General features: G+C 42.4%; 2 protein-coding genes and 1 pseudogene across 2 annotated transcripts; all 3 read left to right on the forward strand.

Annotated features, from left to right (window-relative positions):
- Positions 1-2,020: 2,020 nt before the first annotated feature.
- Positions 2,021-7,327, forward strand: LOC127758080 (2-alkenal reductase (NADP(+)-dependent)-like; annotated as a pseudogene).
- Positions 7,328-9,894: 2,567 nt separating this feature from the next.
- On the forward strand, positions 9,895-14,638 carry LOC127757234 (2-alkenal reductase (NADP(+)-dependent)-like). Its single transcript, XM_052282710.1, has 6 exons — positions 9,895-10,126; positions 10,297-11,918; positions 12,648-12,825; positions 13,319-13,485; positions 13,597-13,679; positions 13,765-14,638. The coding sequence occupies exons 2-6, from the start codon at positions 11,685-11,687 to the stop codon at positions 14,141-14,143; spliced, it is 1,041 nt and encodes a 346-aa protein (XP_052138670.1). The 5' UTR covers positions 9,895-10,126; positions 10,297-11,684; the 3' UTR covers positions 14,144-14,638.
- A 1,925-nt stretch (positions 14,639-16,563) lies between these two features.
- On the forward strand, positions 16,564-18,812 carry LOC127757233 (2-alkenal reductase (NADP(+)-dependent)-like). The gene is made up of 5 exons (XM_052282709.1): positions 16,564-16,874; positions 17,386-17,563; positions 17,833-17,999; positions 18,113-18,195; positions 18,283-18,812. Exons 1-5 carry the CDS (start codon positions 16,641-16,643, stop codon positions 18,659-18,661), a joined length of 1,041 nt encoding a protein of 346 aa, XP_052138669.1. The 5' UTR covers positions 16,564-16,640; the 3' UTR covers positions 18,662-18,812.
- The last annotated feature ends 6,807 nt before the right edge of the window (positions 18,813-25,619 follow it).

The following is a 25,619-nucleotide window of genomic DNA, read 5'->3' on the forward strand; positions in this document are numbered from 1 at the left end:
AAAATTATCTAAAAATCATGTAATTAGAGTTGTATTAAAAACAAGCATAGCTGAGCTACAGAGAGCGCTAGCAAAGACATGTCCCAGCTGGAAAATTAAAACTTGTTCTTGCAATGGATTGACAATGGGTATCAGCAAGGAAATAGAATCTACGCATTACAAAGGAAAGATTTTGGCCGAAGAAACAATGATTTTCTTACCAAGAATTATCTTCAGCAACCCTTAGGCATTCAGTATTTGTTGAATAGTCCCATATTGGTTGTGTAATGGTAAATAATCTAGTATATAAGTGAGGGAGCACCTTATCTCATTGGCTAGCTTTTGGGATGAAAAAAACCTTTTACAATCCTACAATTGATATTATAGCCTGACTAGTTCTACATCTGCAGGGCCTATATATTTGAGGGACCGTGGAGATACGGTGAACGGCTGAAGGACACCAATATGTGAAGGGGGAGATATGGTGAACGGCTGAAGGACATCAATGTGTGAAGGGGGGATTGTTGAATACTCCCACGTTGGTTGTGGAAGGGTAAAGAACCTAATATATAAATGAGGAAACCCCTCATCTTATTGGCTAGTTTTTGAGGTGAAAAATGCCCTTTACGATCCTACACTATTGACTAGATTATGTCAGGCAAGTGGGTAACATCATAGACGAATTCACAAAGACAATAGCTTCAAATATATTTTCTTCTGAGAAAAAAGGATAATGTCGATTCGAAGGGGTAAAAAACCAATTCCACTATTTCCTAACGTACATGGAGAAACGAAATGCAGATTGTAGAGCACGCACACAACACAATAGAAAAACTAATGAGCTAAGTAGTGCTCAATTCAAGTTCCTGTATTATTGAAAAAGGAAAATCATAAACCAAATCAATTGATAATGTGGATCGGTGAAAGGAAGGAGTCACGTGAACGATGTACTGGATGAACCCCATAATATCAAAGTAGCAAAGTTAATGGCATTTCATTGGTGTAGAAGGCACATCATCCGAGTATCAATAACTGCAAATGATGAATTGCATTAGCAGATCTGGGCGATTCAATCAGAGCTAGCGGTTGTCATTTTCCATACTGCCGAGCAAATAATTTGTTTGTTTGAATAATCGAATGAAAAAAGCAGAAAAGCCTATATTTGCGGTTATACAGGGTTTGAATTGTAGACGCTGATGATCAGAGGCGTACCTGCTCCTAAACGCTGCTTTCGTCGGTTCAGACTGATCTATCAAGGCCGTCATCATGCTTCTGACAGAGTCGTATTTAACAAGTTGAGGCCCCCGATGTTTAGAACCCATATTTAGATCCATATATAAAACACAAATTAAAACCCATATTTAGAAAACGCAGAAAAAACATAAGAATTTTTTGAATAAATATTGGAAAAATAATTATGTCCTAATGTAATGATTTGTTTATTATCAAGTAAAAAAGAAAACCTTTGATATCTAGAATCCACGTTTTTATCGTTGTCACGATCTATGGCTCTTTGAGCTGACAAGATTATCATCAAACGATTATCGGAGGCTTATCAAGCATTTATCGAAGGCTTAAAAAAAGAAAAGTTCATTCCAGCTAAATCACCAAAGGGTAGGAGTGATACTTTTAAAAACAGAGTAAGATGATTTTAAACACATTATTAATAAATTAAAGTATATATATTGGCACCCCTAATTCTTGTAGGGTCATGTTCAATCGCCCACTAGACAAATTGCATGAGAAAGCGCAACGACCAACTAGGCGTCTTATCCGTTTGGCGCCAACCCCCAACCGCCGAGTAGAACTGCACAACTCAACATCTCCTACTACTAGTACTTCTAGTTTTAATGTACACACTTTTAACAAAATTTTCAATCCTTTGACTATTTGTCCTAATTAAGTAATTGAATAAATATTATTGGTCACAGTTTGCGGAAGAAATAGTGTTACATAATAAAAAACTGAGGGAGTACATGCCTCTTCATAAGTCCATATATATCTGACCCTGTTGTTTCCCACAAGCACCACCCAATCTGGTCCGACCATCAGAAGTGTGAGCAACTGAGCAATGGCGTTGGTGGAAGTTAGCAACAAGAGGGTGATCCTGAAGAGATACTTGACGGCATGCGAGATCGGCCTGTTGGGGGATGAAATGGAGGTGGTGACGGCAGAGGCAGTGCCGCTATCTGTTCCGGCAAGGTCATCTGTGGTGCTGGTGAAGAACTTGTACATTTCATGCGATCCCTACCTACGCAACCGGATGATCCGCCATGAGGTGCCCACCTACATCTCGGACTTTCCCAGGAGAGGTAATGATTTGTATATTTTTTTTAGATAATAGTCTCCTGTTTCCAAAAATAAACAATATAATCTCCTTATAGTTGAATATCTACTTTGTAGTGATCATTTGTGGCCATAAGCTATTCCTCAATTACAACTTCTATCTGACATTCATTTCCAGACTTCTTTATGAAACCGAAACTGTTAATTTTTCCTAAGGATGTTTGACTCTGAATGTTTTCCAGATTCCCTGTTGCAAATCTCTACTGTATTTCTTTTCTGGGACTAATTTTGTCCAATATCTGAATCCAGTTTTGTTTTCTTTTTGTAAACTAATCCCATTGTCCACTGACTATTGGGAGCAGGGTAAGTGAACTAGCTGTCGAGAAATGGAGTCTGAAATGAACAGTACATTTCTCCGTATTCATTCAAATGTGTGTTTAATTTCCTCCTTGCAAACTTGAAGGTTGTGACAACTCATGGCGTGATGAAGGTGATATCATCTGGGCACCTGGATTTCAAGGCCGGCGACCTTGTTTGGGGGATGACCGGATGGGAAGAATACACTCTAATCAATAATCCGGAGTCTCTTTTCAAGATCAATTACCCTGAATTTCCTCTTTCCAACTACACTGGTGTTCTGGGTAAGTTCACTTTCACCTTGTCATGTGTATACTACATCCTGTCAAGTATACTAGGTGCGTTTGCGGCAGCACGCCGCACAGTTTTGGAAAACAGAGATGATGAATCTTAAAAGGGTTATTTATTTACGTTTTTTTAAGTGATTGAAGGATTCTTTGGTACATGCAAACAAGTAAAGAAATGGTGCTACATTACTCGAACTTGATATAGTTCTTTATTTAACAGAACTTGTGCTAAAGGGCATTACATAGTTTTTTTAGCGAATAGAAGCATAATTTATCTGATGCGTCCTAAGTATTAAAATGTTATTTAGAGTACTGGGGCGGCTGGAGTAGGATGCTAAACAGATATTTTCCTTCTTTTTTCCATTGTAGCTTATTGGTTGTCCTGTATGATTGGGTAAGAGTGAACCTGGAATAGTTGGGGAGAAAAATTAATATAGCAGTATGGTACCTCGAGAATATTTTTTAATAAGAGAAAGCATTAAACTTATACTGCCCTATTAACCTAGATCACATGAACGGCGCATAATTGCAAGCCTTCTCCTTTTCCTATTTAAAGCCGCCTCAGAAGACGAAACAGAAGTGTAAAGCGAATTCCGACTAAATGGAGAACCCAAAGGAACCGAGAAAAAAGAGCAACAAACATGAAAGAACAAACTTTTATTTGTATGAAAGAACAAAAAAGAAAGTTTGACAAATGGAAGCTGTAATTCTGATAGAACCAAAAAAAAAGAACAAACCGAGCAGAGAGAATAAGGGTAGGAAAGAAAGAGGGTTACCAGAATAGCGGGAAGGGAAAAGACGGTCAGGCCGATGAAGAGATGAACCAATGGATCAGACGTTTCTGGTTTAAAATATATATATATATATATAAGAGGAACAATTAGAGCATAACTGGAAGCAAATAGGACAAGCTTACACGGAGCAGATAGGGGAAATATATTTGAGGGGAAAAAGCAAAAAAAAAAAAAACAGGGGGAAGAAGGGTTAATTAACTGGGGAGAAAGCTCCAATACCAAACAAAAGAGGACGACCTCAAGGGAGGAAGAGGAGAAAGCAAAGAAGAAAACCAACCATTAAAAGAAATCGAATCAGTCGACCCGTCGTTTGATTCAACCTGGACACAACGCGGCTTGGCCAATTGCCGAGGCCATAAGCCAATAGACCCCAGCATACTCGATCTATTTGAAAAACAAGTAAAGTAAAACTGAGAACAAAAAAAGGAAAGAGTACCGAGTCGACAAATTACCTGCGAATGTAAAATCAAGAAAATGTAGTATTTTTAAAAATAATAACCATACAACAATGGATAATCAAATTCGCAAGTAATTAGAGGAACATAAAAAGAAAAAAAAAAACAGAAATACAAATACATGCAAGACGTAAAAAGGAAGAAAGAAGAATCTAGCCGAGTAACACAACGTACTCACAATCAAAGCTAGCTCACCCAAAAAACACGAAAGCACCTGGTCATTGGAGCGCAGGCACCAAAAAAAAAAGATAAAATCAGAGCGGAGTAAGAAAAGAAATATAAACTTTACAAGGGTAAAAAGACATGTGTATACGTGAGGAAAACTACCACAAGCAGCATCAACCACCGTCCATGACAGGGGGATAACTACGCACCAAATCGAAGACCGAAAAGAAGGAAGAAGAAAGAAACGCAGGCTATAGCAGCTAAATAGAGACGGAGACGGGAAAAAGAATGGAAGGATCAGCATGGAATGCCAGATGTCACTAAAACAAGAAACACAACCGCTTTGCATGCATGCAAGGCAAATAAACATAAGAAACAAAAACGCATGCATCATGACACGTTCCAAAGAGAAAAGTAAAGGTAGCTGACAGCACGGCAGCAACTCTGAGCATGCATGCAAGTAAAACAAGAGAAAAAACAAAAATACATGCACTATGACACGTTCAGCAGCTCTGAGCATGCATGCAAGTAAAACAAGGGAAAAAACAAAAATACATACACTGGAGAGATTGTAGGTAGGTGACAGCAACACAACAGGCCATAGGCTGAACCAATCTACTTTGTTGTGTTCTTCCATGTCTTTCCCAACTTAACTCCCTCATTTTTCACACACACGCTTTTTAACTATTAAACCTGTCTTTCCCAACTTAACTCCCTCATTTTCCACACACACGCTTTTTAACTATTAAACAGTGTATGGTTTGCAAAAAAAAACTATAGGAAAGTTGTTTTAGAAAATAATATGTATCCATTTTTTAAAACAATAAATTAATTATATACTAACGAGTCGCTTAGTTTTCCGTGCAGAGAGAATGAGTTCCCAACACAAGAAAACCAATGAACCTAAAGAAAAGCCTGGAAAAAAGATAATTAACAAAATAATAGATAGCTAAATTCATCAGAAAAAAGAATTAATACCTCATAAATATCATAATTTGTAGCTTCAATGCATTTCCAACATGCCATTGCTAGTTATTTGTGGTCATATTTAACAACGCATGGGCTTATATTCAGGAATGCACGGGCTTACTGCCTATGTTGGATTCTTTGAGGTGTCCAAGCCTAAGAAAAGTGAGTATGTCTTTGTCTCTTCAGCATGCGGTGCCATAGGTCAAATTGTTGGGCAGCTTGCTAAGATCAAAAATTGCTATGTGGTTGACAGTGCTGGTTTTGATGAAAAGGTTTGTACAACAACCTCATCATGATCTGCGCATTTTGTTCCGTAGATGGAATCATGTGTCATGAACACCTATTCCTGCATGCTGTGTTTCGCTGCCATTAATTAGGAAATAGTTCTGTTGAGTAGTGCATTAGCACCTGCAGCTTAATAGTCCATGCAGAAAGTTGGATCTGTTAGGAGATCAAATGTAAGTTTGATTGATAGCCCTGCCATAATGCTTTTGGTCCCATTAAATAATAGGCCTACCATGCTATGCTTAATATATATATATATATATATATACATATATATATATATATATATATATATATCATGAAAGATATTCCATTTGCTGCATGCATCTGCAGGTCAACCTGCTGAAAACCAAATTTGGCTTCGACGACGCTTTCAACTATAAGGAGCCAGACCTTGAAGCCGCTCTGAAGAGGTTCGTGCTACTTCTTCGTCTGTTCCAAACACAACAAAAACTTCATCATTGTGCTTCTTTTTCAAAGAAAGAAATTCTCTTGTTCCAAACAGGACAAAACTTTAACATTTTGCTTTCTCTATCTGATTGGCGGCAACTCACCTTAGGTGCTTCCCTGAGGACATCGACATCGACTTTGAGAATGTTGGTGGCGCGATGTTGGATGCCGTGTTGCCTAACATGCGGCTGGGTGGCCGGATTACTATGTGTGGGATGATCTCACAGTACCACCTGGAGCGGCCGGATGGGGTGCGTAACCTCATGTACATCATCATGAAGCGATTGCGGATGGAGGGGTTTGTGATATTCGATTCTATCACCGTGTACCGCCAATTTGAGGAGGAGATGGCCGGATATCCGAGGGAAGGGAAGGTGACCTATGTGGAGGACATTGTCCAAGGGCTCGATGCGGCACCGGCGCCACTCATTGGGATCTACAACGGCCGCAATGTTGGCAAGCAGCTCGTCGCCATCGCACAGGCCTGAGATGACATGCTGTTTGCCATATGCGTGATCTGTGCTAGGCATCAACTGATTATGTGGATGATCAGACATGTCTTTGTGGTAGATGGTTGATAAGTGAACTGTCTGAGTTCAATTAATGGACCAGATACCTTATGTGGACTCGACAGTCTAGTTACGAACCTAACCATATAAAAATAAGCAGTTATACTCTTTGCTAAATCCACCCAACAAAATGTAAACAGAAATCCTCCTTTCACTCCACAGCTGTTCGGTCCTTTGATCCAACGGCTGTACATGGACGAGGTGTGCTGTCTCTTGCGATGTGAGAGGTGAAATCACCAAATTCGTCACACGTTCCTCCATCTTGCTCGCGCTATCCCCACCGTCGTGGTGTCTTTGGTCCTGCACACTGCCGCTATCCCCGCCACCGTGCCGAACTACTTGATAACGCCGCCTCGCGTCCTGTTGCCTCTACCACATTCTCCCGCCTGCTCCATATCCCATGGCTGATTCCCCAACGAGCGATATGCTGCTTCATCCCAACTGACACCGCATAGCGCCGTTGAAAAATGTTTGTGAAACAAATATAGCTTTTGGCAAATTTGATACTACATGCAGCCATCCTTTGAATTTAGAGCTGTATGTATTTAGGTTTGTATTTTGCCAGTACATCACACTAGTATTCTTTTAGTTCTGATGCAGATAGCTGAGTGCTGCGGGTTCCGTTGCTTCTTCAGGACAGTTTAGTAGGGGTAGGTGCTGCATGTTTTGTTGCTTCTTCAGTATGGTTAGAGGTTTACCCCTAGTCGGCTTGCTTATTGATCTTGGGTAGATAAGCTTTCACACGAATCACTAATTATTTGGTCGGTTGGCCTATGTATAACTACTTTTAGTTGTAATCTAAAGTTAAATTATTTTTATGTCTTATTACTGTATACCAATGTTTTGATGAAAATGTTCAGTTAGTCTCTTGTTTGGGGCTAGCTAGACATGAGTATGAATTTTAGGCTATTGAGATGTTTGTGGATTTTTAGCAACTTGAGTCAAGTCCCTTGAGGTGTGTAACACATTTGATCGTCTTTTGTTAAAGTTGATTGGTAAGCTAAATCCGATAAATATCTCATTTGCTCATTATTTGGCACTTTGGATTTTATATCGAATGGTGTCGATTTTTTATCATGGACAAATTGAGGTTTTAGTAACTATTTATGCATGTATGAATTCCACTCATCCAAAATTATGCCGTGGTCACAAATAGCAATAGACGATCACAAATGTGACATTATTGGTTTTGATATTTAGTGACTAATTGGCAAAGTATGTTTTGCTCTAGGTGTGGAGCCGGTTAGACCGGGTATTGGTGGCTGGTGAGACCGGAGTTGTGATGTCGATCAGACCGGCCAGCCCGATGGTCTAACCAGTTGGATTATGATTAGTGTTGGTTTCGGGTTGTTTATTTGGATACTCGTGATTATCTCGTGTTTATGACTTCTATATGATTTGTATGCGTATGTAATATTGTCGTGTGGTAATATTGGTCAAGTTGAGAAATAACTTGTGCTCGGATATGGTTTGTTTGATTTATGTGTAGGTGTGTCTTGATGCCTTGAAGAGCATTGTCGCTAAAGGATCGGGAGTCAATTTCGTAGAAATGATGTTCGGACGATCAGAATATCATGCAGGATGCTTAGGCTAAAGAACAATGCACCTGGTTAGTAAAGATTCCATACGGTATATGCTGTGAGATTATGTGTATATGGAAAGCAGAATCGAATTTGGATGGAGTCCAAATTTGGGGAAATTGGAGTTTGAATCATATCAAGACAAGTTGTGTACTTGTATGGGAATGTTTCCTAGTGGATTAGGACTACTTGTATAAGTTGGATTTGTGGCTTTTAGGCTGTTTACTTCAGGTATAAATAGAAGAAGGGTTGAGATCTCTCGGTATCATTCTTTGTGAGAGTTGAGTTGCGATAAAAATTAGAGTTTCGAGATTAGTCGAGTTTGTAGACAAAAATAAAAATAATAAAGTTTGACTACTTTCAAGAGTACTTTTGTTTGTGTTTGCTCGGTTCAGCAGTCACATTGATGGGATACCGATGATCAAACCGGTGGCAACTGCGCAGTACGACCAGTGGCTCTACAATGGTTAGACCAGCAACAACGACATGTGGCGATGATACACGGCGACGGCTCGAAGGGTGGTCAGACCAGCCGATCTACACCAATAAGACCAGCTGCAAGGTTGTGGTCAGACTGGCGTATGATCTGCAATCGGAACGATATCCATCAGGTTTTAGGGTAACTTTCAACTCCACTAAAAATTTTGGTTTTCGTTCTTTCTACCATTCACCTCCTCTGATAGGGTTAGTTCTTCGTATTCGATCTTACAGTTGGCGGATGACATATAGACTCTGGATCATGCTGCATGTTAATCACGTTGTTCGTTCGTTCGTGACGTGCTATGTACAACAGTGGTACTGTGACTGTGATATATAGTGCAATTATATATTATCAGCAGAAACAATCCAACCATACAACTCATCAAGGCCCCTCCATGATCATACAGATTTTGGATTATTACCAACTTATATGACATAAAGGTAGTTATGTTGGACTTTAATTAAGACATCTAATCAAGTGATGATCAGGAACGTGCTGCTAAGTCCTGATTGTGTCGCATGATGGCCTAGCTATTCTCAGACTCCGCATGGATTTCACGTTGCTGCATTATTTCGTTGTGTCTGTTTGAGTGCATGACTGGATGCATTGCATGCATCGCTGGAACAGTAAAAAACTGCCTAACCATGCGACTATCTGTGTTGGTGCCAGCCGAATCTATATTACAAGTATCCATCTCTGGGTTCATCTATCACATTCCCAGAAGCATCAGAGGCAAATCCTGGATGAAATTTAAGGTGGTGGTTGTGGTAAGATACTACAGCTACAACTGCTAGTCTAATGTTAATCAAACATCAAATTTAAACCTAAAACAGAAGAAAACAAACTGCATAGTAGAAATATAGTGAAGTTCCATCGGCCGTCGCATACAACAAACTGGCTAGAAAGAGAACAAAAATTACTACAGAATATTTTACCGCAATAAAAATTACTGCACAATATCGATAACCCAACAATCTATTGAAGCCTAATTGATTATATGACAGCCCAATGATGGATGGTATTGGGATAAGTAAGAGCGGAGCCAGGTTTTACGGGAGGCCCGGGCCAACCCATGATATCTTTAGGCCAATATGACCATTACATGGTGAAAATTTGTTAGACCTAGTGGGTTTCTTTTCCCACGCCTGGGTCCACCACTAAGGACAAGATAAGGACAAGAATGTCATCCTTCTCCTCGCTACTCTTCAATGTTTGCCTAACTAACTAACGATGGAGACGGAGAGATAAATGGAGGATTCCGGCGAACGGATGTGGGGCTTAAGCCGCAACTAGCCCCAATGATAGATTCGCCCTGAGAAGCATAAATCCATTTTGAGGAGGCGTTGGCAATGGCCACGGCGACCACGATGAGCAACAGGAGGGTGATCCTAAGGCGATACGTGATGAGGTTTCCGTCAGAGGATGAGATGGAGGTGCCTAGCTACATCTCGGACTTCATCCCGGAAGAGGTAATCATTTCTCGTCTACTAGTAGTAGTATTTGCTTATTGTTAATGGTCATAATCGGTTTCCTTTATTTTACTCTTGATGGAGATGTGAAGTCTGAACAATATCTGTTTGTGTTTCATTCACTGAGTTTTTGTTTCACTACGAACTTACAATTTTGCTATTCTCCGCAGTGAAAAGCCTTGCAGGTTTCGATAAATAATGGCGTGATAAAGGTGATGTCATCCGGTCACCCGGATTTCAAGGCAGGAGATCTTGTTTGGGGATGACTGGATGGGAAGAAGCTCTGTTCAGCTACCTCCATCCAATTTATAAAGTTGATTTCATTGAACAGTTCAATGAAGAACTCTTGGAGTCTTGGTCATGAAGGAAGGAGAGAATCGTCAAATACTTGGTGTAATTTTTTTCCCCTGTCACGGCTGATTTCATTGTTTGGATTTTAATTCTCACTATTGTAGGTACAGAACCTCCCATTAACAGAAGTGACCAGGACCAAGTTCGTGAATCAATCAGTCTTTATATTCTCTATGACCTGCAACTGTGCTTACATGGACCAAGAAAGTTTCATCAATCTATTCAAAGTTATTAGAATATCTGTAAGAACTTTGTTACAAGAAAATATAAAACTGACGACTGGAACGGTATGTCGTGAACAAGTTGATGCACTGTTCTGTTTACCTCTTAATATGATGCCCTTTTGCTGCTGTAATAGCAATGGAATATTTAGGAGCACATACTAGCGGCTAGTTGACGTGTCTCTAATCTTTTGAGCAAATCAACTTTGGACAACAAAAGCAAGAGTTTGACTTTTGAACATATATAGTATTTGAACCCCCTTTTTTTTTTTTTTACTGAAACATAAGTTCATCAAGATCGGTAGTTCTAACAAATTGTTTATAAAACAATTTGATTTTGTAAAAAAAAATTAAAGTAAAATCTTATTGTTATAGTATTACCTAGATAAACATGATTTTTTATAGGCATCCAAAGTCAGGCACCACATGGCTAAGTGACTAGTATATCATACTCCCTCCGTCACATTTTAACTGTAGCCATGATTTTTCGTACCCAACTTCACTTGTCCGTATTTTTTGAATTTTTTTTAAAAAAAATTCAAAACGTAAGTTATGCATAAAGTACTATTCATGTTTTATTATCTAATAACAATAAAAATATTAATTATAAAAAAATATTAAATAAGACGGATAATTAAAGTTAGAAACAGAGACTCGTGCTTGCGAGTACAGCAGAATAATCATTTGTCATCAATGTGTGCTGTGTGGTGGTGGGCTAGCAGCAGTACAACCAGATGACCGATGGACTGAGACGTCCGACTGACCAAGTGCTAAGATCCTGTGGAAAATCCTCATGGACCACGTTGCTCCATGAGATGAGAGGCCAGCATTACTGCCGGACGCTACACGGCCCAAACCCCATCGGCGCATATATACACAAATCTACGTACTACTATTGCACGTCAACCAGGCAGGCACACAGGTAGCTTTAGTTGGGCTCTCCTTCCGGTTCATCCAGATCGAGGAGGAGGAGCGCGCGGCGGTCGATGGCGGCGGCCACAGTAAGCAACAAGAGGGTGATTCTAAAACGATACGTGACTGGGCTTCTTTCGGAGGATGATATGGAGGTGGTGACGGTGGAGGCGCCGCCGCTGGATGTGCCAACGGGGTCGAAGGGGGTGGTGGTGAAGAATCTGTATGTTTCGTGTGACCCTTACATGCGCAATCGGATGACCCGCCACGAGTTGCCCAGCTACATCCCGGATTTTGTCCCAGGGGAGGTAGTAGCTTTCAATGTCACATAGCTCCATTTTTTTTAATTAATAGTAATATCATAATCTTCTCATCATAAGTTTGTATGCTTTTATCTATTTATTATTAGTTATATCATATCATTACTACTGATGGTCACAAATTATTCCTTTCTCTCTCTCTCTTTTTTTTTTCCAAATTGCGTATTGAAAATTTGTCCAGTTCCCTTTCCTAATTTTGTCATGTATAGAAGGAAAACCTAGTTTGTTTTTTTTTAGTTATTTTCCTGTGACATAAACCTAATGTGTAAAGTTTCAACCACGCGTGATTTGTCCATGCCATCTGAACGTTGGGAGCTAACAAGCTGTGCCTTTTCTTTTCACATAACTGACACACTCTTAATGATAATATGAATGAGATTATTTAGATATAAGACTGAAAAACATCGCAATGTTTTCACTCTGACAAAACCATAAATATATACTCCCTCCATCTCAAAATATTTGACGCTGTTGACTTTTTTAAAAATGTTTGACCGTTCGTTTTATTCAAAAGTTTAAGTAATTATTAATTCTTTTACTATTATTTGATTTATTGTTAAATATACTTTTATGTATACATATAGTTTTATGCATTTCACAAAAGTTTTTGAATAAGATAAATGCTCAACCATGTTTAAAAAAAGTTAACTGCGTCAAATATTTAGGGAAGGAGGGAGTATATAATTTTGCTGTCCCCTGGGATAAGAACACTTTCAGGTTTTGGAAAATTTTGGCGTGATGAAGGTGATATCATCTGGGCACCTGGATTTCAAGGCAGGTGATCTTGTTTGGGGGATGACCGGATGGGAAGAATATACCGTGATCAACAATCCAGAATCGCTTTTCAAGATCAATCACCCTGAACTTCCTCTATCCTACTACACTGGTATTCTAGGTGAATTTCTTTCACTCCGTTTAACCGCAAGAAAATTTTCAACTGCGGCGTGCGCCTGGAAATCGTCCTCTAATATATTTGTTTCACATCAAACAAGGTGTTCTATTCTTGTGTTCTTCCTTTCTGATCCCAAAGTTAGATTGATCCCCTTAACCTTTTATCATACAAAAAAGTGTTATAGACTCATATTCTCTTCATTTCGTTTCAAAGTATAATGCTTCCTAGGAATTCAGTTTTGTACTATAATATAAGCTTTCCTACAAGGATTCAAATCCGTTTCAAAATAAATCTAAGCAATTCAAAATTTAAAAGTTGACAATCGAAGTAACCAAAAGGGAATTTTTTTTTACTTAACCTTAGTATTTACTAAATAACCAAGAAATCCTTATATTTTGGAATGGAGGGGAAGTTCACGACATTCTCATTTTTTAACAGCTCAAACAACTCCCAAATTGTTATCTTCTCTAATTGAGTTAAATCTTTGATAATTCAGGAATGCCAGGGCTTACCGCCTATGCTGGATTCTTTGACGTGCCCAAGCCAAAGAAAGGTGAATATGTCTTTATCTCAGGAGCATCTGGTGCTGTAGGTCAGGTTGTTGGCCAGCTTGCTAAGATCACAGGTTGCTACGTGATCGGCAGTGCTGGTTATGACGAAAAGGTTTGTGCAATCTCATATACTTTACATTCCCAACACTAATAGAATTCAAACTCAATGACCTTTTGAGAATTCCAATTAGATTCGCTGAAAATCTATAAACCACATCACTAGGTCAACTTATTGAAGAGTAAGTTTGGCTTTGATGATGCTTTCAACTACAAGAAGGAACAAGACCTCGAGGCAGCCCTAAGGAGGTTCATACTCCTCACAATAATGGAATAAATTCCCTATGTTTCAAATATCCCAATAACTCAATCAAGTTGATTTGGTTGATTTCAGATGTTTTCCAGAGGGTATTGATATCTACTATGAAAATGTGGGCGGCAAAATGCTAGACGCAGTGCTACCTAATATGAGTCTGGGTGGTCGGATTGTGGCATGTGGGATGATCTCGCAGTACAACCTGGAGCAGCCCGAGGGGGTGCGAAACCTGTACTACATTGTTACCAAGCGCCTGCGCATGGAGGGCTTCCATGTGTTTGACTACTATGACAGGTACTACCGGTTCGAGGAGGAGATGGCTGGGTACCTGAAGGAAGAAAAGGTGTCATACGTAGAAGATGTCGTTGAGGGGCTCGACACAGCACCAGCAGCGCTCATCAGGCTCTTCACTGGCCGTAGCGTTGGAAAACAGCTCGTCGCCGTTGCACGCGAGTGAGACAACGCTGCTTGGCATGGGAGTTGGCATTACGTAATAGTACTAGTTCAGAATTCAGAAATTGGGGGCTTTCCAGTTTGGCCAATACCTAGTTAGTACATCTGCTTTTCTCAAGTCAGACAGGAGAAAACAATGATATTGACGGGAGTACTTCCCCAAAATGACTTTTTCTTATTTATTGCACCTGATTTATTGAAAGATATCGTGCTCGCGATATCTTTTTTCACTTAGAACTAGATAATCCAAGGCGGGCTTCTAAAAAAAAAAGTATCCAGAGCAAGTGTTATGCCGGTGGGGTTTAAGGAGATATTCATGCTTGGCATAGAGCCTGAACCCTCACGCACTATCATTTTGGAGCCAAACAAGCCAAAACATAGCCACCAACATCTGCTTCATCCCATCGGCCACCATTCATGCATGGACGGCTTTCCTGTGTCAGCAATCCATCCAAACCCACTGGTTGTTCGAAACCAAACTCATTCACAAAGGTTATAGTACGACACATAAATTATCTATATATCACGGCAAAAAATATTCGCTTGCCGAAGAGATGCCAACTCGGCAATCAATTTGGGAGCTATAAATGTCATTGTTGAAACAAATTCCGTGGAGGTGGTAAATATGGTGGGAGAGAAATTAAGAAATTAATTAGCTGGTTGATCATAGCCGCTTGATCAAGATTTGAAATATATGCTTCAGAGTTTTCCAGGCTATAAACTACTAAGAAAAAGCTTTTCGCTGCCCGCTATTTTATATTTTTGCTGGCGGCCAGTGCAGCCGCCAATAAGCAAAGGCCAGTAAAAATAGCGTATTTTCGCAAGCGGGAATTAGCCCCTAGCGAAAATATATTTTCACTGGCAGTTACCTAAAGAGAACCGCCAGTGAAAATCACACCAGTAGATCCAAAATCCCCCACCCCAAATCCCAAATCCCCTACCCAAAAATCCCCCACCCTAAATCCAAAATCCTCTGCCGCCTTAATACATTGACAAATCACAAATTCATCACAAATCTCATAATCAATTCAACAAATTCATTAACAAACATTCCAATCCATTCACAAATCACAAATTAAACTCACATTCATTCACAAATCACAAAAAGAAAAAAAAATTGCCATTGTCGCTGCGCTCCACAACGGCCACCACACCCATCGCCGCTGCCATCGCCACTGAGGTCATCGCTGCACTCCACCATGGCCGCCAGACCCTGCCACATGGAGCTTGATGTCGCCACCACATGGAGTGGGGAGGAGCTCGTCGCGGCGGCGGGGAAGAGCCTGTCAAGGCTCTCTGACGGCTAGATCCGCCGGCTGCGGCCCAGCAGCGGTCACATTGTCGTCACGGCGGCCTCCCCAACGGGCTCCACCGTCATCACGGTGGCGGATCCGACCTACCTTGTCGTGGTGGCGGTGGCTCTGGCCTCCCCCGTCGACGTGGCTGCGGATCCGGTCACCCCTGTCGTCCCGGCAGCCGATCTGTACACCCCCATCGTCGCGGCAGCCGATCCGGCCTCCCCCGTCGACGCAGCAGCTGGATCCAGCCCCGAGCTCGCGGCGGAGAGGCAACGGTAGCCCGCGGCGGTGGTGGTGACAGTAGCCAGCAGCGGCGGCGGTGGAGGAGGGAGAGGGAGAAGGAGAAACCGCGAGGGAGAAGGAGAGGAGGAGAGACTGAGGTGGGGGCGGTAGGTGGCTAGTGCAGTGGGTTTACATATTTGCCTCAAAACTTTTTCACAGCGATCCCCTTTACCTACCGCCAGTGAAAATACGATTTTTGCTGGCGGACACTTAAGAGGTTCGCCTCAAGAAAATAGAGTCATTTTTTATGGCTGACCTCTTAGCATGGCTGCTAGCGAAAATCGGTCTTTGCTGACGGTCTGTAACCCCCCTCCCCTCATTATATTTTTGCTGACGATTTTTGTATATGGCCGCCAGCGAAAATTATAGGGTAACGCCATGAAAAATCGTTTTTCTAGTAGTGATGTGTGAAGTTAGTTTGGGTTCGACATTTTGCGAACATAGTATACCACATAGGGTACCAAAGGAAGGCCTTCTACTAGTTGTTTCACAACTTAGCTTTCAGTTTCTTCAGAACTTTTTTTTATCTTATCTTGATGAAGATTGTAAACAGGTTAATATAAGTGAATAAAGTGCTAGCAGTGTTTACCCTATGAAAGAAATCGTCTGTGCCACCGATGTGCTGTGTGGTGGTGGGCTAGTGGTAGTAGTACTATGCAACTATCGATTGGTTGAGCCAGACACCATCCGTGTCCAAATGCAATACAGACGAAAATCATTGTCCTTTGCTAGCTCCTCTGATCCAGATCACACCTGACCAGGCGCAGAATCCTCATGGATCACGTTGCTCCGTGAGATGAGAGGCCAGCACTGCACTGCACGGCAGCTAAGTATGCATCCAAGTTGCTATAAAGGTTAGGCAGGCAGGCCCCCGCTCACCCGGAGAATTAGCTAGGGAGCTAGGTGAGCACGAGAGCAGCAATGGTGGCGACGGCGAGCAACAAGAGGGTGATCCTGAAGCGGTACGTGACAGGGCTCCTGTCGGAGGATGACATGGAGGTGGTGACGACGGAAGCGCCACCGTTGGCCGTCGTCCCAGCAGGGTCGGAGGCGGTGGTGGTGAAGAACCTGTATGTCTCCTGCGATCCTTATATGCGCAACCGGATGACCCGTCATGAGGTGCCTAGCTATGTCTCAGACTTTATCCCGGGAGAGGTACGAGCTTTCAATGTCATAGAATTATCTTTTTTATAAATTAATAATATAAACTGATATACTCATAATAAGTCTGTGTGCACTTTTATGTGTTTATTATCAAGTTATGTCACCATTATTAGTGCACTTTTATGTGTTTATCATTAAGTTATGTCACCATTAATGGTCAAAAACTATTAATTTCTCCTTATTTTTCTCTTGGAATGTTTACCGAATTACCCAATTCCGTATTGAAAATATGTTCAGTTCCCTTTCCTTTGCCATGTACTAATGTTCCTTTTTTTTTCGTGTGAACATAAAACTATTGTTTGAAGTTGAACCACACATGATTTATCCATGCCCTCTGGACGTTGGGAGCCTTTTTTTCCTCACAAGTGACATACTCTGAATACAAAAATTAATGAGATTATTAATATATAAGTCTCAACAAAAATTGCTCTGTTTTTCATTCACCGGAAATCTTTAAAAAATATATAATTTTGCTGTGCCCCGGGATAAAAACACATTGCAGGTTTTGGCAAATTTTGGCGTGATGAGGGTGATATCATCCGGCCACCCAGATTTCAAGGCAGGTGATCTTGTTTGGGGAATAACCGGATGGGAAGAATACACCGTGATTAACAATCCGGAATCACTTTTCAGGATCAATCACCCTAAACTTCCTCTGTCCTACTACACTGGTATTTTAGGTGAGTTCATTGTCCCTGCACTAACATGTTCTTGTCACAAGCAAATTTTCATCTGTAATGCCTGGTAAATCATCCCCTCATATATTTGTTTCACATCAAACAACGTGTACTATTTTGTGTTCATCCTTTATGATCTCAAAGTTGGATTGATCATGTTAACCTTTTTTCCGTAAACAAGGTGTTACACTCCATGACATTTCCAGTTAATTCAAACAAATCTCAAGTTGTTTTCTTCTCTAATTAACTGAGTTAAATCCTTGAAAATTCAGGAATGCCAGGGCTTACAGCCTATGCTGGATTCTTTGAAGTGTCTAAGCCGAAGAAAGGTGAATATGTCTTTATTTCAGCAGCATCTGGTGCCGTAGGTCAGATTGTTGGGCAGCTTGCTAAGATCATAGGCTGCTATGTGGTTGGCAGTGCTGGTTCTGACGAAAAGGTTTATACAATCTCATCTGCTTTGCAACTTTAGAACTAATAGACCTTAAAAAACCAATGGCCATTTGAGACCTCCAGTTACATTTGTTGAAAATCAATGTGTGGCATTTCCAGGTCAGCATATTGAAGACCAAGTTTGGCTTTAATGACGCTTTCAACTATAAGAAGGAGCCAGACCTCGAGGCAGCCCTAAGGAGGTCCGTACTCCTTCCAATATAATGAAATACAATTTTGATATTCCATGCATGGCAATAACTCATCCATGTTGGTTTGGTTGGTCTTAGGTATTTTCCAGAGGGTATCGACATCTACTTTGAGAATGTGGGCGGTGAGACGCTAGATGCAGTGCTACCTAACATGCGCCTAGGTGGTCGGATCGCGGCATGTGGGATGATCTCGCAGTACAACCTAGAGCGGCCAGAGGGGGTGAAAAACTTGTTCTATATCGTCACCAAGCGCCTGCGTATGGAGGGGTTCCTTGTGTTTGACTTCTATGACAGGTACTACCAGTTCGAGGAGGAAATGGCTGGGTACCTAAAGGAAGGGAAGGTGGCATACGTGGAGGACGTCGTCGAGGGGCTCGATGCGGCACCGGCAGCACTCATTAAGCTCTTCACCGGCCACAATGTCGGAAAACAGCTCGTCGCCATCGCACGAGAGTGATGCGGTGCCACACTGCTTGGCACGCAAATTAGCATTACCAAGGAGTACTACTGTAGTTGTTCAGATTTCAGAAATGGGGGCATCCCGTTTGTCTTGTGGGGTTCAGAAAATAGAAATAAAGAATAGATATGTTCAACGATTTGGGTGACTTATCCGGTATTGTGCTGTGTTAGAAAATTAAGTACAACGATTTTTGTTTGTTGAGATGAACTACAAAGAATTGATTGACCCTCTTGTTGAATCTTAAGATTCATAACAACTTAAAAAGGATCAAAGATATCCTAAGAGGATAAGACATCTTTAAATATTGACGGGGTAAAACAATGTTTTTGCATTTGTTTGTGATGGAAATATAAGCACATGTAGATTTAATTTATTAAATAAAAAAATGGTAGCATTTAACATGTAAACTAGAAGACCACATCATGTGATCTAAACATGTAAGCTAGACAATAAAACATAAATCGATCGAATATGCAGGACATAGTGAATGTGTATCGAGAGTTCTAGTTCTGTTATGGATCGGGTTGATGAGGAGCAACGTGCACCATAGAAACAACTTGCAGTATCGGGTGTTGTCGATGACACATAGAACCCGAACAAAGAGGAAGATGAGCATAGTGAAAGACCAATAAGCAGTCACATGATGTGCTTCTAAAAACCATATTGACACCTTCTCCTGGTGCAAGACGTCGAACGTGAAGGTTCCGAAGACCTTCTATCCCGATCGTCAGTGCACACCAACGAGCGCGATGGAGTAGCCTAAGAGCGATTGTGTAGCACAGAGGAGGAGGCAAACCCTAGATTGTTTTCACATGTGTTATGAGGAGGCGATGGCTTGGTTTATATAAAGATAACAGTACTAGTGATCAGGACGCATGCACGATCTCCACAACAAGTAACTGAATCGGATAGCTCACTCGGGACGCATGCACGATCTCCACAACAAGTAACTGAATCGGATAGCTCACTCGTAACTATCTGGACTGTGTTTCTAGAAACTAGGTTTCCAACAACAAACACCGAATTATGTAGCCGTATGAAAACTGCGTCTGTGCAAGGATGAGGAACCAATTTCTTCAAACTATTCACACGCATGATGCATACATGTGCCACCATGCCAAGCTAGTGCGAGCGAGCGTACTCTCCTTTTTAAGTAGGTCTCCCTCTCCAAGATTAAAAAGGTGGTACTAAACATCCTCATGCATGCCTTCCCATGAGGTGGGCTTTTGTGATTTTTCAAAGAATTAATCTCCAAATGTTCTTATGCGAGACTAGAGTAGTAATCAATAATGTGGACGTGATGTCTAGGTTAGAGGTTACCAATGTTTGTTGTGTGCTCCACTGGTCGTAGAGGTAGGCGGCATGTGGTGACAACCATGTCCGTCCTTTGTAATCCTCCACATTCGGGTACGTCATAGAGCTATAGGCTGGATTCGCTTCGCAGACCAGGGGAAAGCCGGCGCTCGTAGCAAGTGATAGAGTTCTACCTTCACTGAATTCAAGAATATTAACCCATAGGAATCCTCTCTTTCCTCCGCCTACCATTTAGTTGTTGTCCTTGGACGAACTTGTTTCTTAGATTTTACACACACGTTCCCTGTGATTCGATATACTTGGAATACTCTGAAGCAAAGTGCTACAGTGGTATCCTTGCTTGCAGATTTATTTGTGATCGTAACAAATACCAACAACCATCTACCTCCTCTATGTTGGTGACATCATGTCCTACATACCTCTTCCACTCGGCTACTATGAACTATCACAATTCGTCTCCATGCTGAGTTGGCCATGATAGACCTCAACAAGTTGCACAACTTCCTTGGTGTCTCCCATTGACATGCCTTCGCAGATATTCAACCAGTGTCAACGTCAGTACGCTAACGACCTACTTCAACGTGATGTCATGTTGGAGTGTCATCCCACTGCCACTTCCATTGATACGAAGGCCAAACTCTTTGCTTCCAACAGCACACAGCCTTGCGGGTGCTCTTCAGTACCCCACCCCTGTGTGGTCCTACCTCGCCCTCGCCGTTCAACAAGTTGATCTGCATATGCATGCTCCTCCGGATACTCACAATGCCTTGGTCAAGCATATCCTACATCAAGGGAACATTGGACAGTGGTCTTCTCCTTCAAGCCTCACTGATGACGACGTCCACCACCAACACCAATGTCGACTGGTTGGCTGCCAAGACTCAAGTCGGTCTACCTTTGGGAAATTTAATTATCCAATATTCAATTGACCTTTCCAGAATATAATTTATTTTCCATTGCCTGGTTGTCCTCTCTCAATAGCCTTGTATAAATCAACTTGTTTCAGATTATCTTTCTATCAAAAAGATTTGTTTGATAGCTAGTCTAAATGGCGACTCCACTACTACAGAAAGAGCTACAGGTGGTGGTTGGGAAACCCCGATGGGTGCCAGTATTCCCAAACAACACCTGTTAGTCGGCACCTTTGAGACGTCTATGAACCGGCATCTTTGACGTTCTAGGAATTAAAAAAAAGCGGCTCAATATATCGGCTCGATTCGAGCCGATGCATCGAGCAACTCCCCATACCACATCTAAGAACACCATGATTCATCATCACAGGTCACAAAAATTGATTATTCAAAATCTCACCATCAATTCATCAACATCAACATCATGATTCATCAACATCTCAGCATCGATTCATCAACCAACAGCATCCTCCACAGAAATTACCGAAATTGAAGTCACTCCAATTCGACTCACCGTCATGGAGAATCCGCCTGCACATCACCCACGGGTTCATCTGGCCCGCCGCCCTGAGGTCATGATGGCCGCCATACTAGGCCTGGGAACATAAGAGGTAGCCGCCCGCTGCCGCCTCCTGCCTCCCCTCGCGCCGGATCCGATGTAGGGGAGGGAGCTACCGCCACCCACCACCTCCCCTCCCGCCCGATACGGCGGAGGGAAGGGCGTCACCGTCGCTCACCAACGCCTGCTGCCAGCCACTTCCCCTCCCGCTGGATCCAGCGGAGGGGACGACGCTGCCGCCGCCCACCACCTCCCATCCCACCGAATCCAGTGGAGGGGAGGGTGCCACCGCCACCCGATGCCGCATGCCGCCGCCCCTCAGGCACCGCCTCTTGCCGCCTCCCCTCCCACCGGATCCGGCAGAAGGGAGGGTGTTACCGACGCCCGCTGATACCGACACATACGGAGAGGTGCAAGACGGACAGAGGAGGAGGGGGAGGAAGTGGAGGAGGAGAGGAGATCGACTCAATGGGGATAAGATCAACTCGGAGACGGATTTTATGCGGTAGGGGCGCGCGCGGATAGATCGTCTCAGCTCGGTCAGTTTTGATGGGTGCCGATTTTTTAATAAAACCGATACCTATAGTATTAGTGTCGATTTTTCCTGTAGAACCGGTATCTATAGTGCTTAAAGGTGCCTATTTTTTTTCATCGTGCAGAGGTGAGAAGAAGCCCATAGGTGCCAGTCCCTAAGAGAGTTTTTTAGTAGTGCTAGCTGGTTGCTGTAGTATAATTGCGAGAGCTCATGTGTACCCAAGAAATATCATGATGATTAAAGAACAGGTGCAAATGTTTTTTAAGTACTCCCTCCATCCCAAAATATAACAATTTTTAGCTCTCAGGATTTGTCCCAAAATATAACAATTTGTCCACCAATATTCTGGGTGTGTTTAGTTCACGTCAAAATTAAAAGTTTGATTGAAATTGGAACGATGTGATGGAAAAGTTGGAAGTTTGTGTGTGTAGGAAAGTTTTGATGTGATGGAAAAGTTGGAAGTTTGAAGGAAAAGTTGGGAACTAAACTCAGCCTCTCTTCCCAGCCAATCACAACCCTCCACCATTTACTTTTCCCACCTACCTCTACTACTCATCCAATTACAACCCTCCACCATTTACTTCTACCTACTTTATTAATAACCGTATCTAATTCTAAAACTTTTTATATTCTAGGATGGAGGGAGTAACGAGGAATTATTTATAAACTTCCAAATAGAGCACACCAAGACCCCATTCCTTTTTGGTGTGCACATCTTATCCCATGCTACTGGAGGTAGCCTGTATATGCTTATCCACATCACATCCATGCCAATGACAATATAGCAAACTGATTTTAGTGGCCAAAAGAGTTCATTTCTAAGGTCTTGTCGATTGCCCAACAGCTTATAAACTGCTACCTAAATTTACATTTTAAAACTTAATTTTGATATAATTTTAACGCTGTTTCTTTTCCAGCTTGGTTATCTAGGACTTCAAGAATGCAAATAAAAAATTACCTTTCAAGTTTTAGTCGCTAATAAATCGTAATAGCTTATGACGAGCTCTATGCCGACCAATGTAGACCCTAGCCACTCTATGGATTTGCACCGTGGATCCGCATTGGTCATCCATTCATTCTTCATTACCAAGAGCAGCTGAACCACGTCGGTCATCCCACTACAGAAACGATCTTTTTTTATGCTAGTGCCCAAAACATAAATATTTAGATTAAAAACAGATACTAAAGCATCTTTAGTCCAAATCCCTAGAAACATCTTTAGTCCCGATTGGTATTATCTCCGTTAATATTACCAACCAGTATTAAAGATGTATTTTTAGTATCAGTTGGTATCATCAACCTAGACTAAAGATATTTTTAGTATCGGTTACTTACCGGTACTAAAGATGTTTTCAGGGTTAGTTCAATAAGAAAACATCTCTGTCTAAGTCAGATGTGAGTAGTAGGTGAGATGATAACGCGCGTGAGAACTGAGATGGGAGATCTTGAGTTTAAATCACACATCCCACATATTATTTTCGATTTAGTATGCATCTTTTTTACCGGCTCTTTCAACCGGTACTTACAAATACAACCGGTAATAAAGGGGATGTGAACCGGTTTTGAAGCTCCTTTTCTCCAGCGGTGATCAGTTCAAGCAGAAGGGGCTGAATTTTATCCATGTCGATATTTCTTATGTTTCCTGTTGCAGTAATAGTGTTGCCCATGATCTTGCTAAAATGGGCGCTAGTTGGGACCCGGGTCAATCCATTGTTTGGGTTGACCCCCTCCCAGATTCTGTAAATGCCTTTGTGGTTCGTGATATCACTGAACCTGCTGGGTGAATAAAAAGGCATCGATGAAGTTCGAAAGAAAAAAGAATGGGCCCAAAGCGTTGTGCTTGGTGGCAGGCAGCAGGCTGTAGTGGGGATCCTCAAATCAGCTCATCCTGTGAAGAAAGAGCTAACCAAGGAGGACACACAACACAGTATCCGAATCTCGTGGGTGATTCATTTCATCAAAACTAGAGCGGCTCGCAACTCATGTGGTCTATTTGATAGAGCTCCAACTTCTAAATTTAGCTTCGGAAGTTGGGTTTGGAATGGAGTTGTGGAGCTACCTAAACTCAGCTCCACAACTCTAGTTCATTCTGTGAGAGAGCTCCACCCAACTCTGCTCCTATTTTAAGTGGAGCTGAAACTGTTTGGCTGAGCTCCAGCTCTAGGAGAGATGGAGCTAAAGCTGGAGCTGTGCCAAACAGACCCAATGAAAAATACTGGGATCAATGGTCAGCTAAAAACATAAAAGTCTTTTATACGTCCCCTGACTGTCCTCTCCTTTTAACTACTGCTATCTCCATTCTAAAATATAATCATTTTTGCGAATGTTCAGATAAATTTTGGAAAATGCAAAAAAAAAACTTGTATTTTGGAAATTATCTATATATATTTTTGAAAATGTATAGAAAATGCTTATATTTTGGAAAGGAGGGGTATTTAGGTGCATATCTACTCATGAAAAATCCATAGTATATTTGACAAATACACACGTGTTGCAATCGGTCATGCGTTCTCGGGCATTCGGTCGACTACAACCAGGTCAGGTGGGAGGACGTGGCATTCGGCCTCGTTGCTAAGAATCAAATATTCGGCGCCATATCAGCTATACCCGGACCCAAAGGAGGTACTCCGAGCCAAACTTGGCTACCTGTTCTTCGAACCAAAAAGGCAGGGAGAAAGCGTCGTGGGGGGCGGAGCCTCACGCAAGTGGCTTCGCTCAAGCATCGGCGGTGGGGCGGTGAACACGTAGTCCTCCAGCAACGAGGACGGGAGATCGCCAGCCGGTGTCGTTGCCGCTCGACCGCCCAGTTGCCCGGCACCATCACAGCTCAAGCCGCCCGCCGCCTACCGCCCGACACCATCGCCGCTCGACCCGCCCGCCGCCCGCCGCCGTCTCTGCTCGACCCGCCCCGCCCGCAGCCCGGCGCCGCCGCGTTTCGGGCCGCCCCACCACCTGGCGCCGTCGCCGCTCGACCTGCCCGCTACCTGCCGCCCGTCGCGTCGCCGGGGCTCCTCCACCGCCGCCGCTGCGTGAGGAAGCTGGAGAAGGAGGCCGCGCTGGCGATGAAGGGGAGAGGGGAGAGAGGGCCGTGCCTCCAGATCCGGAGCGCCGCGCCATCCCCAACTCCCGCTAGCCGTTGATTGGAAGATAGGAGGAGAGGAGGAGAGAGAGGAGAGGAGCCGTCACCGGCGCTGCTTGGGCCACGCGACCACCACTTCGCTCGGTGCCGGTGCTCACCTTGCTTCCTCCACCGAGTAGTGGAGTTGAAAAGGTAAAGGAAAGAATAAAGAGAACCGATGCAGTGGAGTTGAAAAGGTAAAGGAGAGAGATGGTGGGACCCACCACTACTTGTAGCTTGCATTGTGGAGCATGTGACTAGCACTGTTCTTAATCTATGTGGTACGAGAGGATCGGTATAATTTGGTGGCGCACTGTGAATAGCCTCATACTGAAAGCTATTGTTCTTCCCAGCAAAGTCTCCAAAGCGAATCAAAGTATCCTGAACGAAATAACAATAATTATTGCCGGCCCAAAGAATGCCCAGCTATAAATACCCCATCTCACCATGAATACCAAGCACCAGAAAGCCATCTTGCTCCCAGGTTCCCAACCACACAGCACCCAAAAACAATTAGT

Source organism: Oryza glaberrima, chromosome 12 (genome assembly GCF_000147395.1).
Source record: "Oryza glaberrima chromosome 12, OglaRS2, whole genome shotgun sequence".
In the NCBI taxonomy this organism is placed as follows: Eukaryota; Viridiplantae; Streptophyta; class Magnoliopsida; order Poales; family Poaceae; genus Oryza; species Oryza glaberrima.

Coding starts and splice junctions, on each gene's coding strand:
- LOC127757233 (XM_052282709.1), top strand. CDS start 16,641: ATGGTGGCGACGGCGAGCAACAAGAGGGTGATCCTGAAGCGGTACGTG. Junction 16,875..17,385: donor CAGACTTTATCCCGGGAGAG/GTACGAGCTTTC, acceptor AACACATTGCAG/GTTTTGGCAAATTTTGGCGT. Junction 18,196..18,282: donor CTCGAGGCAGCCCTAAGGAG/GTCCGTACTCCT, acceptor GGTTGGTCTTAG/GTATTTTCCAGAGGGTATCG.
- LOC127757234 (XM_052282710.1), top strand. CDS start 11,685: ATGGCGGCGGCCACAGTAAGCAACAAGAGGGTGATTCTAAAACGATAC. Junction 12,826..13,318: donor CTACTACACTGGTATTCTAG/GTGAATTTCTTT, acceptor TTGATAATTCAG/GAATGCCAGGGCTTACCGCC. Junction 13,680..13,764: donor CTCGAGGCAGCCCTAAGGAG/GTTCATACTCCT, acceptor GGTTGATTTCAG/ATGTTTTCCAGAGGGTATTG.